Source organism: Oryzias latipes, chromosome 15 (assembly GCF_002234675.1).
Source record: "Oryzias latipes chromosome 15, ASM223467v1".
Taxonomy (NCBI): Eukaryota; Metazoa; Chordata; class Actinopteri; order Beloniformes; family Adrianichthyidae; genus Oryzias; species Oryzias latipes.
This window is the reverse complement of record NC_019873.2, coordinates 8,702,466-8,721,046: the sequence shown is the minus strand read 5'-3', so window position 1 is coordinate 8,721,046 and position 18,581 is coordinate 8,702,466. Positions and strand designations below refer to the sequence as shown.

The 18,581-nt window shown below is 41.0% G+C and overlaps 1 protein-coding gene across 20 annotated transcripts in view; it reads left to right on the top strand.

Annotated features, from left to right (window-relative positions):
* LOC101158967 (regulating synaptic membrane exocytosis protein 1) overlaps positions 1-18,581 on the top strand; it is a 133,323-nt gene that overhangs the window by 30,018 nt on the left and 84,724 nt on the right. For 19 of the 20 annotated variants that reach the window (XM_023963212.1, XM_023963209.1, XM_023963218.1 and 16 more), the window contains exons 3-4: positions 1,474-1,681; positions 7,839-7,850. In XM_023963212.1, coding sequence (XP_023818980.1) covers positions 1,474-1,681; positions 7,839-7,850 — 220 coding nt within the window. The remainder of the gene's footprint in view (positions 1-1,473; positions 1,682-7,838; positions 7,851-18,581) is intronic. The other variant, XM_023963210.1, reaches the window with a different exon arrangement.

Below are 18,581 nucleotides of genomic sequence, written 5' to 3'. Positions count from 1 at the left end.
AGGCACAGCAAGCTTTTATTGATGCATCTGATTGGTCTGATTACAACATGAATAACTTTTCTGCAAAAAAATATCATAAACAAATAGGATTATGAAGAACATGCTAAAAAAAGGTATCAGAGCAAGAATGGTGGTTCTGATAAATAGAATGACTGAGTAATAACTGTTCATTTCTCGTTGGGATTTTGGCGCCTTGGAGCCACCGGGTACTTCCTGTTTGGAGTCACTTAGTCCAGTTCTTTTATACAGTTAATTGGTTTGGACAATAGAATGCAACAGAACCAGGTCCATCTAAAAAAGGGTGAATCAGAACAATCCATAATTGAAAGGAAGAAAAACGTCTCAGTAGGAAATCCATGGAAGTCCAAGTTCATGAGCGGGATTAGATGATCAAAAATTTATGTGCCAGATAGTTTTTTTGCTTTGTTTTTTTTTATACTTTCTGGTCAGTGTTGTTTCTGGCAACACGGCCCTATATAAGCAGTTAGAGTACTGCCTAATATTTACAGATAATATAGTCAACTTTTAAAGATGCAGTGGAGTTTTGAGAACACTTTTCCTCTTAAAGCCATGTTACATAGCCACTATTTACAGTTTGTGCATTTTCCACATATGACATTTCGTGCATCAAAATCTTTGGTTGGTTGAAAGTTACGCAGTTTACATGTATTTTATATTGTTTATACGCAAATATTAAGTAGATCTTACGCAACTGTGCATGATTTCCACGAATGTTCCACGTATGTCTAACAGACTTTTCACCACCGATGTATAACTTTTATGTTGAATGTACGGCGCACGTCACGTTAAATGTACGTAATTGACACACAAATTACTAATGTTATGCATATAAACAGCACAATAATCCTGCACGGTTCATGTTCTACATTGAATTACGGGTTCTTTGCGTTACTTTTCCGTGGTTTTAATATGGTTCTTTTTTGATACATCTGTGAAAATCTCATGTAAAGGACTTTTCTCTCTTTCTCCACCTATATTCTTGTAGGAACAACTTTTTTCTGTGCAATATGCACAAAATGTATGTAGTTGCAGTGTGACACGGCCTTTAGTTTAAGTGCAATGAAACCACTGTGAGTAAAAAGAAAAACTGGCTGTTAAATACAAACTCTGATCCACATTTTTAAATGTATAAGAAAGTTTCCATTTCTCGTTAAACTAATAGTACATTTTTGCTTAAAAAAGTCATAGTGTCCATGTCAATGATAATTTCTGTATTTGTCTTGCTTCTGTGTCTACAGGCCTGTCATGTGGTAGCAAAAAACTTTTTGAGAAGTATTTTGACATTTTTGTTGGAAAATATGAGCATAAGTAATAGCCTAACAACTCTCGTGGCTCCACTTTCTAAAGATGTCATGAAATGGGCTTTAGAGGCTCAAACCTGATATATACTGTTGAAATGGTAACATAACCTTCCTTCAAAAGAGTGAAAGTCTTTACGCTGTTTCTTTCTAGAGGTATCCAGCAGCAGTTATCGAGCTACAGGGAAACGGTAATCCGGCAGGCCACGGCGGCGGCGGGCTCGGTCCATCGAGACGACGCACCCACCTGTGGAGTTTGTCATAAGACCAAGTTTGCAGATGGCTGCGGGAACCTGTGTTCCTATTGTCAGACAAAGTTCTGTGCTCGCTGTGGGGGGAGAGTGTCCCTGCGCTCCAACACGGTGAGCCAACCTTTTGCCAAATGTTGTGTCTTCTAATGCCAAACATATCAAACATTTTCTAAACTCTTCACAATATCATAAGAATCAGTGCCTCTGAAGGGTCAAGCAGGTAAGTCATTTTATTAAAAAGAAAAAAAGAAAGTGGGACATGGCAAAGAAAAACCCCCCAAAAGTTGAAAGCGTCTGCCCATTGTAGCAATGCATGGATGATCATTGATGCCCATAACAATATGTAGAAAGTGCTTTCATGCGATTCGTTTTTTGAGCTATTAATTAATCAAGACCTTTAACTATTTAATTGAATAATCTAATTTTAATCTAATCTAAAATTTGCTATGAAAAGCCTTTTTTTAAAGTGTTTTCATTTGAATTTGTGAAGCTGTGTCACAGTAAAATTTTAAATTACAACTAAGAACATGACTTTATGAAGTTTTACTAATATAACGGATTTCCAATCTTTACTTTTTCACCAACAAGGGGTATTTTCTATAAATCTTGGACAGTTAAAACAAAAGAAAAACAAAAAAAACAAGAACTAAACATCAGGTCCAGAGTGCTCAAATTTAACACATGAAAACAGTAAAAGTAATTTTCTGAGCAAACCAAAAAATATTGACCACAAATTTCTTATTAATACCATAATACACATGTTCACATATGTTATTCCACAGTTTACCATACCATGGGATCAGTCCTCCATGTATCTTCATTAATTTATGATAAGGAACACCTCGTCAGGCTTTATGCCTTACATAATCTATAATATCTACAACCGAACGTTGATTGATTGTACAGCGACAACATGTAAACAGGAGCAGACTATACGTTCTTGGCTAACACGATTTGCACGTCAAATGTGCATCCATTGTTAGTTTTTTTTGGGCGTACAAAATTTATTGCTGGACGATTGTCCAAGTGTGTTCATGAACTTGACGCTCCAGTCAAATTTGGGAGGAGCTCCAAAGTTTTTAGCCTCAGTAGTTCAATAGTTCAAATAAAATAGTTCGTAAAATATGATAAACACTTTGTATCTTGGGTCTAACAAAATATTTTGAGCAGCATTTAAAAACCTTACTGAAAACTAACCCGTGCAGCTCTTCACCTGTATGTGGACTCAGGTGATGGAGCTCAGGTGGAGGTGATGAGCCATGCCTGGTCTGTGTGTTTTGATGTGTTAAGATACACTGTACTGTATGTCAAAGTAGTGTGTTCATGCATGCCTCTCCCTATGTGTGGGCATATGAGCCTCTCCTGCATGTGTGTATGTGTGGAACCCAGGCAAGGCCTGGTAAAGGTTAATTGGGCATTAAACTGAGCTGTGGACAGAGGGGGTGGTCTCCCGCTCTGTCTTGGCCTCCCGGGGGTCCGAGATGCCCTATACACACACAGCGGGATGTGTGCCACTGTGTTTTGCAGCTGGGAGGTTAGACTTCCTCTCAATTCACTGACGTCTCCAACCCACTTCCTCCTTGCCCCGTTGCCGGGGTGACATTTAATGACCTCACACATGCACAAACATACACCGACTTCAAAGTGCCCCCAATTAGTTAGTGTCTGATGTAGAGAGAGTTCATCGGTGGGGTGCCAGGTGGTGTGATGAGGAACGCAGCATTAAGGGAGGATTGTCTGTAGAAGGTAAAAAAAAAAAAAAAAACAGCTCTAGCAGTGGACATAATATTCTTACTACTCAGATTCACTGTAGTTGTGCTATAAGGGAGAGTTTCAAACCGTCCAACGTTTATAACATATAAGGGCCTTCATGAATAAAAAATTAGGGCAAATGAGGAAAAAAAAAACTTTAAGTGAATCACCTTTTGCTTAGATTTAAAATAAAAGTGACCCCGAAACACCATTAGTTTTTTTCTAAATCAATGTTTCTCCCCGACTATGACTATGAGAAGTACAAGGGATGCTTCCTAAAACTATTTTGGAAAGGCCAGAGTACCAAAGCATATCCCATAGGTCTTTTTTATTGTCCATCTCTGATGCGTAATCCTGTTTGAGCAATCTGGACCTTGAATTTGTTGGATTTTGCCTCTTGGCTTATAGCATTTGTCACATTTCAAACACGACTGAAAGCTTTGTTAAGAAGACATGTTTGCAGCAGATACATCAGGGCTGGGAATCACTGGGTACCTTACGATACGATACGATTTGCGATACATTGCTCATAATAATGATACTATCATGATATGGCGATAATTTTATAATCGATCTATATCGTCTCTAATAACTCACGATATATCAAACTTTAAGAAAGAAGAACTTGAAAAAAAGCTTTTTGGAAAATATTTCCCAATTTATTTTTTCTTTTTTAAACACAATGATAATGAAAAACGTGTATCCTATTTGGTGTAATGAAAAACAGACTTTGGTGTAACATTGCTGAAATCAGTAAAACTCTGTCTTTGACAAACAATGACAATTTTCATTTGGAAATATCTGTAAAATTCAGTGTAAACAATAGTGAACATGAACAGCAGCCATTATTTAGTACAAATTTGCTGTAAACAGGATACAAAATAATTAAGTCAAGTGGCTGCCAGGCACATTGATATTAACTTTTGAAAAACAAAGCCATAGCCATCGCATTATTTCAAAAAATAGCTGTAAATCCGACATTATTCTGTGAACAAATTATAGTGTCTTTGTTAAAAAATAAATGACATCATTTAGTGTAAATGTGGTATAAACAAAAATACGGTAAAATTTTCCCAGAAAAATAAAATCAAGTAGTAAGGATCTTTAAGTTATTTACGACATAAACTGCTTTCAAAATAAATGACCAGGGATGAAATACATGAACTTAAAGTGCATCTAAAAGTAAGCATCTTTGTGAACAAAATGTTTGGGGAAAAGCTGCATGTGGTGTATAGAGTTGAAGCAGAGACTTTCTCTGGGATGATTTTATAAACTCAAACATGGAAACATGATTACCAATTAGAACTCTTCAAAATGAACCTGATCTCTCCACATTCTCCGTGTCTACCATGCACTGATAAACACAGACATGCAGCGATCAGACCATAACGTTAGCTCGTAGCTCCGCCCACACGCGACCGAGGTGTCAGCTTTAAAGAACGCAACTTCTAAGAGGAGGGGCGGGGCGGCAAACCCCCAGCAACAGGTTAGATCAGTGTTTTTCAACCTTTTTTGAGCCACGGCACACTTTAACCTCGACAAAAATCCCGCGGCACACCAGCATCCCCCCAAAAAAAAAAAAAAAGCAGAAACTCATTGTCTGTTTTGATCTACAGCCCCCCCAACCCCCCCCCCCCCCCCCGGCAATCTGACGTGCATTTTTGTGATAATTGTGGCAGAAAAAGCAGGAAGTTGCAGATGTTTTTCTAAAAGATGTAATAAAAGTTAGGTTACATACAAGCTGTATGTTCGTTGTGTTTTCAAGACGCTGTCCCTTTAAGCCAATGCATCATGGGAGATGTAGTGTAAAAACTGCGAGAAAACGGCAGAAAGACTCGCGTCTCTGAGCTTCATGGTTTTGTTCACTTGTTCCACGGTCTGATACCGGATTCTGTGGAAAGCTACACCGCTAAAGACGAGCTTTAGCTGGTGTTTTTGTCGGAACTGACTGAGTTATGAGCTAATTTGGAACAAGGAAGTGGAGACTTTAACCACTTCTGATTGGTCAGACTGATGACATGTGATTAAGCCTTCAAGAATGATTGGTGGAGTCGTGGAGACAGTAAAAGCTGCGGGACTTTTCCTTACACAGTTATAGCTGCAGCTATTTCGCGTTACCGTCATTCTTATCAAAATGTCTTTAATAGAATCAAATAAACACAAAGAAAAAAGTATTTTATGATCGTTTATATTCCTAACTACTCAGTGTTTTATCAGGACCTGTTTGGATGAACAAAGAGCTGATTTCCTGGAGATGGGAAATGCTTTTAGATCAGTTAATGAGGGCAATTTTCCACGGCACACTTGACCATCTCCCACGGCACACTAGTGTGCCGCGGCACACTGGTTGAAAAACACTGGGTTAGATGACAGAACCCATTAAGCGTCTCTACCTGGTGCGTTCACGGAGCTTCAGAACATAAGACTTCAACAGCCACCCAGCCTAACGTAGTCCGCTATTATATATTCATGAGGGGGAAAAACCCGCCGAACAGACCCTAAAACCGCCCAAATTATACATACCCGCCCAAAGCCAATTTTACTCGCAAATTTAGAACCAAAACCGCCCAATTGGGCGGAAAACCGCCCAATCTGGCAACACTGCTTGCTGCTCTCGCTATTTTCCTTGTTTTTCCCTCCGCCATTTCTGTTTGAATGTGTATTCTTCTTCGTCCACCCGCGACTGCCAATCTCGCAACGAGCGCCCCCTATTGACCCTCCAAAGAATCGTCTTACCAAAGGATGGTTAATATAACGTTTTAGATGGTCTTCAAACGTAAATAAAAGGTCGATACTTGATGAAGACGCATCGAGAATCGACCACGGGACTAAATATTGCGTTATATCACCATATCGATATTTTGGCACACCCCTCAAGCCAACTTGGCTGATGAGTCAAAAGTTAGATTTTGGTCTCTGGGGTTGTGACTTCAAACTTGGAGCATCAAATCACATGCAGTAAAATCTGTTTCAAGGCTTTTGCTACCAAAAATGCTCTGCCAAGTGCGTTCTAGTATTTGTCTTTATGAGAGGCTGAAGCTAGCGGTAGTTCACAAAACATCTGCTACATTGTTCTGCAAACATTTTTACAGCTTGTATTTAATTGAACTTTGTGTTAGATCCAATTTTCAAAGGCCATATTTTTGGCCATATTGCCCTGCCATATTTTTGGCCATATCGCCCAGCTCTATGGTCCCCTAACGCACTCTATTAGTCAGTAATGTGTGCTTACTGGCCCTTACTGACTGCGCGAAAAAAAGGTGGGTGTGCAGGTGATACATAAGTGCCCATAGGATTCCCACACAATCCTATGGGTTGTCTTAATTTTTAACAGCCAGGCTGCACACAAAGGACATACAAGCAACGCACACTTATTACTCGAACAACTCTATTGCGCAATTTGCACGGTCTGGGCGTGTTGAAAAAAACTGTTTGAAGTACCTGCATCCCACCGACTTCCCCCTTACCTAACGTTGCATGTTGTATGTAGGAGTTTGCTTTGACTGCAGGCATGTCGGTAGAAATAAAAGCATGAAAATTTTCATTCTACAGGCTGACCGAGTGTTTTACGATTTTAAAAATATGTGCGGCAGCCCGGATCTACTCATAAGGGGAGTTGTGTCTAAGGCATTAGCTATCACAGAAGTGCAACCTCTACTGGGCATTCTTCTTTCTGGACGAGGTCCTCTTCAGATCCCATGAGATGACGGACCTAAGTTACCCGTATGAGTCTATTGCAGGGACTGTTATTTTGAATATTTTGAGTGTGGGGGATGAATGAAGGTTATTTCTGAGGTCCACTGTTATCTCCAAAGCTTTGAACAGGTTGTAGCTGGTTGATTCAGTTCTATTGAATTAATAGATAGATACAGACAATCAATGTGGTTTGATTTCTAGATGAGTGTCTTAATAATTCCCACATGACCACTTCAACTGAATAAAAACACATTGACTTTCTTTGTCCACATGGAGCTAAGGTCCAGCTAAAAAAAAGCCTTCTGACTACGGTATTCTAAACTTTTCTCTGCTATCTGCTGTGGGCTTGGAGGATTTACCTGCCTGACACACTGGCCTGAGGAGTTGCTATTTTGTTAGGGGGGGAATCTAAAAATATGTCTGGTTACAGAAAAAAAAGGCAGATACATAAACTCTAAATGTATTGTGAGATGTTTATGATTACTTAGACTGACCTAGACCAGGGGTCTCAGACTTCAGGACTGTAAGTCCTACATCCTGCTGATTTTTAGGAATCCCTGCCTCATCTGCTGCTGATTACCTGGATCAGGTGTGTTTAGACAATAAGGAGCTTCAATGGCAGGTTAGTTGTGGCTGACAGATTTTTTTGCAGTGAAATCAGGCATTTTAAAGTGCTTCCTGCTGATGACAGATGAGATAATCTGTTTAGTTTGAGTTTTGAATGTTTCTTTTGTTTTGTTTTTTTGTGCTGAAGGATTAACTCTATACGCTCCAAAACATTAACACTGTCTTCCTTTTCCACATACATGCATCACTGCAGGAGGATAAAGTGGTGAGTACTTTCTTATTGGTTATAAAACCCAGAAGCTCGATCAGCAAATTTAGGCCTTTTCATCATTCCAGCCTTTTTTTCTGCTTCACCTTAACAGGCTGAGTGACATTCATGTCAAACTGCTGTAAAAGGAAAAAAAGAGGACCACAGAAACCACATTAGCATTAACAAAACGGAATCTAATGAAATGCACACATCCGAGACTGACCTTCATCTTCAAGACTTTAACAGAACAGTTCTGAAGTGGTCTGACAATGTTTTTGTCATTAGTTTCTTTATTTTGACTGCTTAACACTTTGATTCTTAAGTGGAGATTGCGTAAACGGTTGAAAAGTTACAGTTGTTGAGGGAATGTCAACCATGGTGCTAAAGCTCTGGTGTTAAAGGGTTAAGCTTTTATATCATTTACCCTCTTCAAAGAAAAAAAAAGATCATTAGAATTTTCCCTAATGCTACACTCACATATACAACTGTCACTGTGCATCGGCAGAATCTTTAAGATTAAAGATCACCGCAGGATTTGCTGGAAATTTGTTGGCATGTTGATGAATGTACGTGGCAGTCAGGCATTAGTCAGGCAGGTGGGGAGGAAATTTACAAAATCGGGTGACAGCTGGGCGGCCACATGGCGGTGGCAGCCAGATCGCTGGCCAGCAGCAGCTCGGATAGGCTGATTTGTAAATGTCTCCAGACGACGGTTGTCCATGTCAAGTGCCACCGGCCACCCAGTGGTGGGGTGTATAAAAAGCAGGCCATTCTTCACCACTGGTCATTTACAACTCAGATTTTGAACACACATTATAATGTGGTCACTTTACAAATGTACACATTTGTGGACAACATGCCCCCCCCCCCCAAGAAAGCACAGTGTTCTGTCTTTTTCACATTCTTGTCAGCGTCAACCGCAGTTCGTCATGACGCAGGTCTTGGAGTTGTTGTGGTGCTATCCACGCCATAATGAGTTTTGTGCAGCATCAATGCCATTTTCACATTTGGACTCACGGTTGCCAGATTGTTGTCCGGTCATTGCTGGGCCCATCTCAGCAGCTGTTGTCGAGTGCCAGGGCTGCTACCTTACCATTTCTATATAGTTATTTGGAGTTTATTATGTAAATCTTCCTGGAGTGAGCAGATTCAGATCATTTTCACAGAACTAGATCTTCTGTATATTTATAGAAACAGGCTGATCTGCAATATCAGAAAATTAAGAAATGTATGTTTTGAGTTATCCCTTGTGCTATCTTGTGGGGTCCAGATGACTGACCCTTACTTTGACATGTTTTCCCTACCATCACACAGGTGGATAAAGGTGGAGAGGATTTCATGTAATCCATGGACACCAGTGAAGATCACAAATCATTGAAAAAAAGAAAGGTTCAGCCTTGGAGGCACATTAAAGTTGGGAGTGGGGTCATCTGGAACCCACAAGGTAGCACAAAGGTTATATAAACTGAAATGGAATACTGATGTTTTATGTAAACCAAACTTATATTTTGATAAAAGAAATTTTCGGTACAGGACTTTATGTTAAACATAATCTTAATAGAGGTCAGAGGTCTTTGTGTGCCCAGTTTAGATGTGGTATTCTGCCTCAACTTTTAGAGATGGGGCGAGTCCACTCACTCCCAAGAGAACCGTGTTTGTACCCTTTGTCACCTAAATGAAACAGAAAATTAATGCCATTTTTTGTTTTATTGTCCCATCTATCACGATCTGAGAAATGAATTGTTTTCTGGTTTATTTTTGTTTGATATGTCAAATGAAGACAGCTTGAAACATTTGTTTAAGTTTATTGTGTTTAAAACGGCAAACTTTTTGTTTAAAATGATGGAAAACCTGCCTCCCTATTGTTTGTGTCTTTGTAAGTTCATGTGGGTTGGGCACCTCTGGTGCTTGACACTAAAATAAGAAAAAATAAAAAGTCTAACAATGCAGTTGGGCGCCAGCACGGAGGCAGAGGGGTGGCTGGAGGGTAGCAGTGTGAAATTGTCCAATCAGATGATTTTGTGGACCCTCTTATCAGTCAAGTTTTGCGCTGCTGCCTTCCTGCCACCCGCCTGCTGCTGGACGGCTACATCGCATGTACCCGTGCGGCCACTGAAAGAGGTAAAAAAAAAAATCACAGTTTAATCTTAACTTTTTCTAAAAGCCTCTGCAGATGCTGCGTGACGTGTTACAATGGCTACGTTCACACTGCAGGGCTTAATGCTCAATTCCGATTTTTGGAAAAAATCTGATTTTTTTGCAATGCCGTTCACATTTCCAATTAAATGCGCACTTTTGTGATCTCCTGTGTGACCGTGAAATGACCCAGAAGTGACCCGCATGTGCGATGAGTACTCAACGGTGTACGATGTCACTTGTTGTTTGCGGCAGTAGCTAACGTTAACAATGGATGTCAACAACAGTGTTGTCAAAGCGGTGTTGCATTATAACATACATTTTCACAAAGGAGCCAGCAAAATTACAATATTCTCATTTTAAGAAAGCATTGGAGCCGGAATCGTCTGTATCCACTGTTGTGGAATGGGGATGTGTATGTGCTGGGGCCGCGCGCATGTGTGTAAGAGACAGAAGAGAGCACGTAGAGGAAGCGTGTTTGTGTGTGTGTGGGGGGGGGGGGGGGCAGCGGAAGTGTGTCGGGTGCGCACATTCGTGTTGTGTGTAAGGGAGGAAGGAGAACGGTAATAAAAGAAGGCTTCCCCCAGAAGAACTGCTATTGACTCTTATTAACCCGCTCTGGAGAATCTAAGGGTCACCTTAGAGAATCCGTGCTCACCTTTCGCTGGCCCCCCCCACAATTTTAACTTCCTCTGTAGACACACACACTGCATGCTAGCAGCACACACACAGCAAATACACACCACTCACAGAGGGACTCCGGAGTGGGGGGCTTTGCGGCTTGGCAGCGGTGGAGCCCCCCACACTGGTGACCTCCTATTTTACCTGCAGCACACACACAGCACTCCCACACCTCCATACATGGGTGGGGTCGGGGGGGGCGGCCGGTCTTCACCCGCCTGGTCCTCTCAGGGCGGCCGGGCTTATGGGTATCCTGTCGGCTGCGGGAGGGGTCGGGCATGCGGCGCTGGGGGTCGGCCGGCTGGGGGGGGGGGTTACTGTGTGGCGGCGGGGGTAGGGAGGGTAACCAGATGATTGTGAGTATGTGTGTGTGAGTGCATGGGTAGGACCGACCTGGGGGCTGGCTCGCTGGGACCCTCTGGGGCTTTCCCTCCCCATCACAGAGAGGGGAGGGCACTGAGAGGGTTGGGGAGGGGGGGTCAGATATTATGGCGGGGGGGGGGGGGGGTGTAGTGCGTAGGGTTTTAGGGGGGTGGCTGTGGCTGTGGGTGCGTGACGATCCCTGGGTTGCTAAGGTCACGTGCCTGGGCTGGCTTGCGGGGACGGGGCGCCGGTCGGGTGGTGGCTGGCTCATGGGTTCTGGGGGCCCTGGCTTCGTCCCTGGCCTTTGTCTCGGTGTCCGGCGCCCGGTGGCCCCCATGGCTGCCGCCTGGTACGGCTAAGCGCTCCTGTCTTGTGGCCTGGGGGCCGGACACTGGGTTCGCTTGTGCCTCTGGGCATTGGGGGGGCCCCTGTAGGGGGGCCCTCTCTGTGCCTGGCTGGTGGGGTGGGCGGTCCCCTCCTCCTCCCCTCCCGGGCTGCCTGGGTCCGGATGCTGGGGGGGCTTCTGCCCTGGGGGGCTCTCCTCCCCTTTCCTGGTCTGGCTGGTCTGGCTGGGTAGGTTCTGGCTCCCTTTATGAACACACGGTTCACGTCGGCAGCATGCATGTATCTCCACCCCCACGTGCACGTGCACACTGCCACACTCCCTGTCTGCTTCATCCCTCCTCCTTACCTACAGTGTATTGATGGACAGATTTTTTTTCGCTCATCTTAGTGTCAGATTTTCACCTTTGATGTAACATTCGTCTTTCCAGCAGATCTGGTATAATTGTTACAGCTTAAATTAATAACTTAGTCAAATCAGTGCTTGTATCCCCCACCTTTTCACCTTTCTTCCTTTTACTCTCTTCCACCCTCCCCTCACATTCTTCCCCTCTCCCTCCCCACACACACTAAATGTAACAAATAAATAAAAAATAATACGACAAAAAGGGGTTTATACAAATCTACACTCTAGTTTCTTGAAGCTATATAACCTCTTTTTGTGATAGTAAAACCTGTCCAACACAAAAAGCCTTCAGCTCTAATCTGTTTGCTCAGCTGTTGGACAGAACAAGTTAAAAAAAAAAAAAAAAGAGACAGAAGAGAGCACGTAGAGGAAGCGTGTTTGTGTGTGTGTGTGTGTGTGGGGGGGGGGGGCAGCGGAAGTGTGTCGGGTGCGCACATTCGTGTTGTGTGTAAGGGAGGAAGGAGAACGGTAATAAAAGAAGGCTTCCCCCAGAAGAACTGCTATTGACTCTTATTAACCCGCTCTGGAGAATCTAAGGGTCCGAATGGGGAAGTGAACCCCGGAGGAGGATCCGTCTTTGGCCCTGGAGATGGTCTCCCCCGTGCTTCTGACCACGGTCGGAAAGGAAAAAAAGTAATCCCTGGAAAGTTTCAACACCGCGCTCGGCCATTTCGCTGGATATTTTTTCAAAACCGACCGGTTGTGACAAGAGCCCTGGATTTTGGCCTCGCTTCCCTTCCACTGACTGGTCTCAGCAGCATCGTCCGCCATGGTTGATGTTTATGTTCTCGTTCCCGCCTACTTCAACGCAGAATTATGTTTTGTAATTTTGTTGCGCATCAATGACGTACGGGTCTGATTCATGTGGCCTGGCCGTTCAGACGGAGGTCGCATTTCAAAAGATGAGATACGTATCGGATTCAGGACCACATACCCAAGTGGCCTGGGTCACATTTGAAAAGATCGGATCTGTGTCGTTCAGACTGTCATGAAAAGATCAGATACAGGTCGAATAGGGGCAAAAAAATCGGAATTGGGTCGTTTCAGCCTGTGTGAAGGTAGCCAATGTGACTGCTGCCTACCGATTACAAATGCCGCCATGCGGCCACCTGCTGAATTTGCTGAATAACTTCCATTTAGGACGCTGTGCGTTTTCATTTTGGCATATGTGACTGTAGTTTAACAATACAAACTTTCGAGTAAAAAACAGTACATGTGCTGAAATTGTTCAATGTTGTATGAATGTTGGATACAGTCACATGAACCACCACTCTGTCAACGCGAAGCCAGACTTTTAGCAACATCCAGGTGGAATGGGACTCCATCAAAACTGTGTTTGTATAGAAAAGACATCACCTTTCTTTTCACAATCTTTAATGCAATTAAAAAAAATCAAGAAAATATAAGCTGAGAGTTTAATCAATTCTCTAAAGATGTAGAAAAAGGCTTTTGCATTTAGATTAATCAAAAAATTCGACAAAAAAGAAATTTAAGAAAGCCAAACCTTAGTTAAAGAAAATACACGTTTGTTTATAAAAAAAGAATCTTGGCTAAAAAGGCCATATACCAACCAGTTGATAGGCTTAATACTAAATTGTAATCTGGACTAATTGTTTATATGATGTTCTGTTAGTTCCTGAACATGTAGAAACGCCATAGAAACTCACAAAATCGCTAAAAGTTTCACACAATTTAGATTACAATTCTTAAAAAAACAAAAAAAAAATATTTTAAAGCAAAACACAAGTATAATAGCTTACTGTCTGCTGAACTGTTGTAAGCTAGGCCATTTTTTATAAGATAGGATGCAAAATGTGTCAGTTTTGAAACAACATAACATTTCTGAAGAGTTGAAGACTTTCTTTATATAGTGTATTTGAGCATAAACAGCCTAATAACTCAAGAAAAGGCCAATAAAGTGACCAAAACCAATACTTTAAGCACAAGATGAACATCTTGATATCAGAATGTTGATGCATCAGTAAGAATGCTAAAGATTTTACCTCATAAAATCCTGCAGAAGCATCTGATCAGTGTGTGGAAGAACTAAAGACAAATCCGATCAATGATAAAAAAAAATCCCAGGTGTCTCAAACATTCAGTCTAACCACATTGTGTGTCTTTGTTAAAGTGGAGTTGAGCAGAATCACTGGATGTCGTGGGACATGATTCTGAAGGAGCAACACTGAGAACACTTGTACTAAAGTATCATGCAGGTTAGACTCCTCCGGAGAACGCCACACAGCTCATACAAAGTCCCTTTAACACCTTCTTTAGTTTGTGTAGCTGTGTCAGGTTCAGAGACGCACAGCACTTGGCCCTGGCTGCATTCCCTTAGGGCGGCCGCCAAACGGGCACTTTGATGACAGTTGGCTGAACTTGAACATCTCGGCTCCGCAGGAGTGGTTTGTTGTGTCGTACAAAGCAGTCTTACTGCTTTGCTAAAGCTTGGTACACAACAGTCACATGTTCTAATGGGGAAAAGTTTAGGTAGAACAGCATAGAGCATACTGCTTTCCAGTGGACCATGTTTGATTTTCTTGGTTCAGGTATCCGTTAAGGAAAATACAAATTTTCACTGCAGAATCACATTTCAATCCTGAGTTTGAAAATTTTTGTATACATTTTGGTTTACAACCTTGATAAATTGAACTTTTTTCATTATTTAAAAACAGAAACTTTTAAATAAACTTTACAGGTTCCCTATTTTATTGAAAGTAATGAGGGATTAAGTGTCGTGCCCACACGGCTTCAGAGTTGAGCCCCCCCACATAAAAACTAATGGCCAGAAGGCTGCTCAATGCATTGAGTTACAAGCACACATTTTGCACTACGTTATTATATTTGTAAAATTTGTTATAGTTGTCAAAAATAGTTCCAAGGGTACTGACTGTGTAAACATAGAGATATTGTACTAAAAAAGTCCTCAGTCTTCCAGATGGAATGCCTGTTACTTTTGTGTAAGTTTGTTTCAATTTTTTATACTCCTGTAGTCATTATATCTTTCCAAAATATTACTTGAGATAACGGTATGAACTTTTCTGGCACTTTTGGAAAGTTATGAACGCTCAATGGTTTTAAACATGCAGGGATTCTGCAGTCTGTGACTCGGCCTCTCCCACTGACCGTTGTATTTGGCAGGGTTATAATTTCTGTGGCGAAAGAAATTAACCATGTATTTCTTCTCATCACTAGTACTAAAATGTTGCACTTCCTCTTTCAGGCTTGCCAGAAACCAGTGGTGTAAATCAAGTGGTGTAAACATGTTTCGCTGTGTGACCACTAGGGGATCATTTAAAAACCACCTCACAATAGAAATAAAGATATCTGACTTCTTGGCTTTTTAATGCTTTTACATATCCTTGATACAGTCATTATAGTTGTGATGACTGAGAGAGACTCATTTGCAACTTTATAATTTTCCCAATTATTTGAAATTGAAACTGTGTAAAATGGGGGTGTGGTCATTTGATAGACATGTTACCTTTGTATGGTTTTGAAATCTCTTTATTTATTAGACGTTTTCCAACCAAGTTTCTGTCTTTTTAATTTTATTTTGTTTGTCTTTATTAGAATGAGGGGTGTGTTCTAGATTGGCAGGTGGGTAGCAGAACTTAAAACTTTACTGAGTGTGTGAATGTGCTTTGGGTGAATGAGACTGTGACCGTGGAGCCTTTTGTGCCTTTTAAGAAGAAGTTAAGCACTGAACAAATTAGGGCTTGGCGATATGGCCTAAAATTAAATCTCCAAATTTATTTTTTTTATTCAATTTCCGATTTTTTCCCGATTCCCCCCCCCTTTAGGAAAGCAATAAGTACAAACGGCAGACAACTTAAAGCAAATTTTGCTTTTATTTAATCAAACGAAAGACAAATGTAACCCCCATTTCTGGGATGAATACCAAATAAATGTACACACTCTTGGATTCAAAGTCTCAGCTGTTTTTAGTCACACACACAAACATTCACCTTGAGAGTATCACCATTTTTGAAAGGATTAACAATACAGCTCATATCTAGGGTCTAAGGTTTTCATTAATTAATAAACCCCGGCTTCTCCACGGTAAATATGGGTACCATGTCTCTGGCTATGTGCAAAGCGACCGCTTCGGTGATTGTTCTCCACCCTGCCCCTTACTTAGGGATGGGTACCGAGCCCCGGTATTGAACGTGCCCCGGGGCAACATTCTTCAAGACCCCAGTATCTGATAGATCTGACCTCAACGGTTCTGCTATCGGTACTGGAGAAGTCGCTTTTTCTGTGTCCCACAAGATATAAACTAAAGATGCGATGGTGTGGGATTTTTGATCACCACGGTGATGAAGCAGCAGGAGTCGCAGTCAACCCCCTTAAGATTATGATAGTTTGTTCAGATTTTATATTGCAATTACTGCTACATTGAAGTTGGGGTGCTTCAGTCCATTTTTTTACTTAAGTAGCATCCTTTTTACTTGTTGAGGTAAACGTTAATAATCAGGACTCAAATATGTCTTTTTTTTTAATAGTAACACGCCATGAAAAAACACAAGTGTTATTCCTCTTTGACGTGATACATGATATCATAAAAGCCCAGCTTGAACAGACTGTTCCAAACTGTTCCACTTTGAAGTGTCAAGGTTTACACACATCACAAGTCCTTCAGTGGATTGTCATCCGTGGAACCACTGAACTTTGTTGAGGGTGATCGATGGGACTGACCAAAAAAGCAAAGAGATAAAAGAAAAATAATGACATGAAAGTTCAAGTTTCCGGCCTCAGAGTGTTGATGATGGAAAAGAAAATCATAACTCATCTTGACAGTGAATGAAATACAATGCAGTACAATTGGCACAAAAGCAGACTACATTGAGAACAGCTTCCTGGAGCTTCTTCTAGCAATACTTTTCCTATTATTCGTTATTTATTTGTGAAAGAAACAAGTTCTCCTCTGATCAAAACACATGACTTTTTTTGTAAAAGACAAAGACAAATGGTTTTCTGTTCCGTTCAAACGCTGCATGACAGTGTTAGCTCTAAGACTTCTAGATTGATTGTCATTAAAAAGGAGGGGATGCAGGACTTTTCCTAGAGGGGTCTTAGAGGCATCAAGCTGCAAAGATGCCTTTGTGCCACCCTCCCAACATTCCTGGAGGTATGAGAGCTCAATATTTCCTCGTGCAGCTTTAAATTGTCTAACATATTCAGTGTCTACTGAACTGTAATAAGTGAGGCGTCCTGCTTTTACAAAAGGACATTTAAAAGAAAGTTTCAGTAGGAAGAGGAAAATGCTGGTGCTGTATGCTGTCTGGCTTGTTGTGCTAATGTTATTCAGAACTCATTATCTGTTTCAGAGATGGTGAACTCTTGTGGAGAGATGAGTATGTCGTATTGAGACCGAGTGTTTCTTACAGAGAGCCATTTTTGAAGTCTTGATCATTTCTCTCGTGGGAAACCACACAAACACAAACACACACACATAGCTCCTCTCTAATTGTAACATCCAAGACTTTGCTTTGCTTTTATGTGGCTGTATCTGCACAGGCAGATTGCTTATTTTAGACCAGTCCAATTATGATTCGGAACTACTGGCAGGACTGCTCCTGACTCTGGTTTTGTCATACCACAGATGCTGTTAATTAGCCACAGAAAGTCACTTTTACAAACAGCCTTTATTTCACTACATACTTTTTTCAAAATGAGTCTGAAAAAAAAAAAACCTCAAAGATTTTTTAAAGTCGTTGAACAAAGTGATAATATTTCAGATACTGTGTATATTAGATATGTACCTATCAGGTTTTATTGTGGCCCCAATCCAACTCTGCGTCATTTGATTTTGCCGATGCAGAATCCCGATCTGATACTTTTTTTTAAATGATCAAATATAAAATAAACAGATTCAGATTGTCTCCTTTTTATTTTATTTATGTTAATGTTTATTTTACTTTCAAACTGTATCATTTGTCATTTTTTTTCCTGTTTTTTTACTTTTTGAAATAAACAATGAACAAATAAAAATAGATCCAAATCCCAAACTGGGTTAAAAAATTTCATATCAAGCCCCCACCTACTGTTTCCAAATTTGACGCAAAACAGGAAGTAGCAAGTGCAGCATTTTGTCTTAAATGAAAAACAAAATCATCTGTTCTTTTGGAGATTAAATATGCCCACATTAATTGATTAATTTAAATTGGTAGCTGGGTAGACCAATGAGTGCATCCGACACAGCAGAGAACTTTTGTTTTTCTTGCTCAGTGGTGGTTTTTTAGAACACCGTTAAGGTGGATGGATCAAACCCCGATCAATGTGCCCGGCCCACTTCAGGCTACAGTGAATCCAATGGATGACATCAGATTATCAGTCCAGTGTAGTTACATATGTCTTTGGTTGATAATAAGCCAACATTAATAATTGTAACAGTTAATTTATTAACAATCAGCTGTATGTTACCATCATTCCTCCCTTCCTGTGTAGAGTATAGTACGTCTATCACTTGCAGTCAGCCTTTCTTCCCCCTACAACCCTTATTTTTAGAAATGTATTACATGGACCTCTCCATGTTCATTCATCACAAGTTTCAATTTAACTCGACATCAAACCGCCTTGGAGAACCATTTATGAGGTCAGAGACCAGTCTGTGTCAAGCTTGTGTCGATTTGTTCGAAGGAAGACAGAGTACGAAACATGGATTTAAGATGACAAAAAGTTTATCGTAGAGCATTACAGAAATGAGCTATTTATGAAAAGTAAAAATGCCCGAAATGATCTTACTCAATCCCTAATACTTGTCTAAATGAATAATCATCGATCTAAGCCTACAAGAAATTATGCTTTGTGTCAAG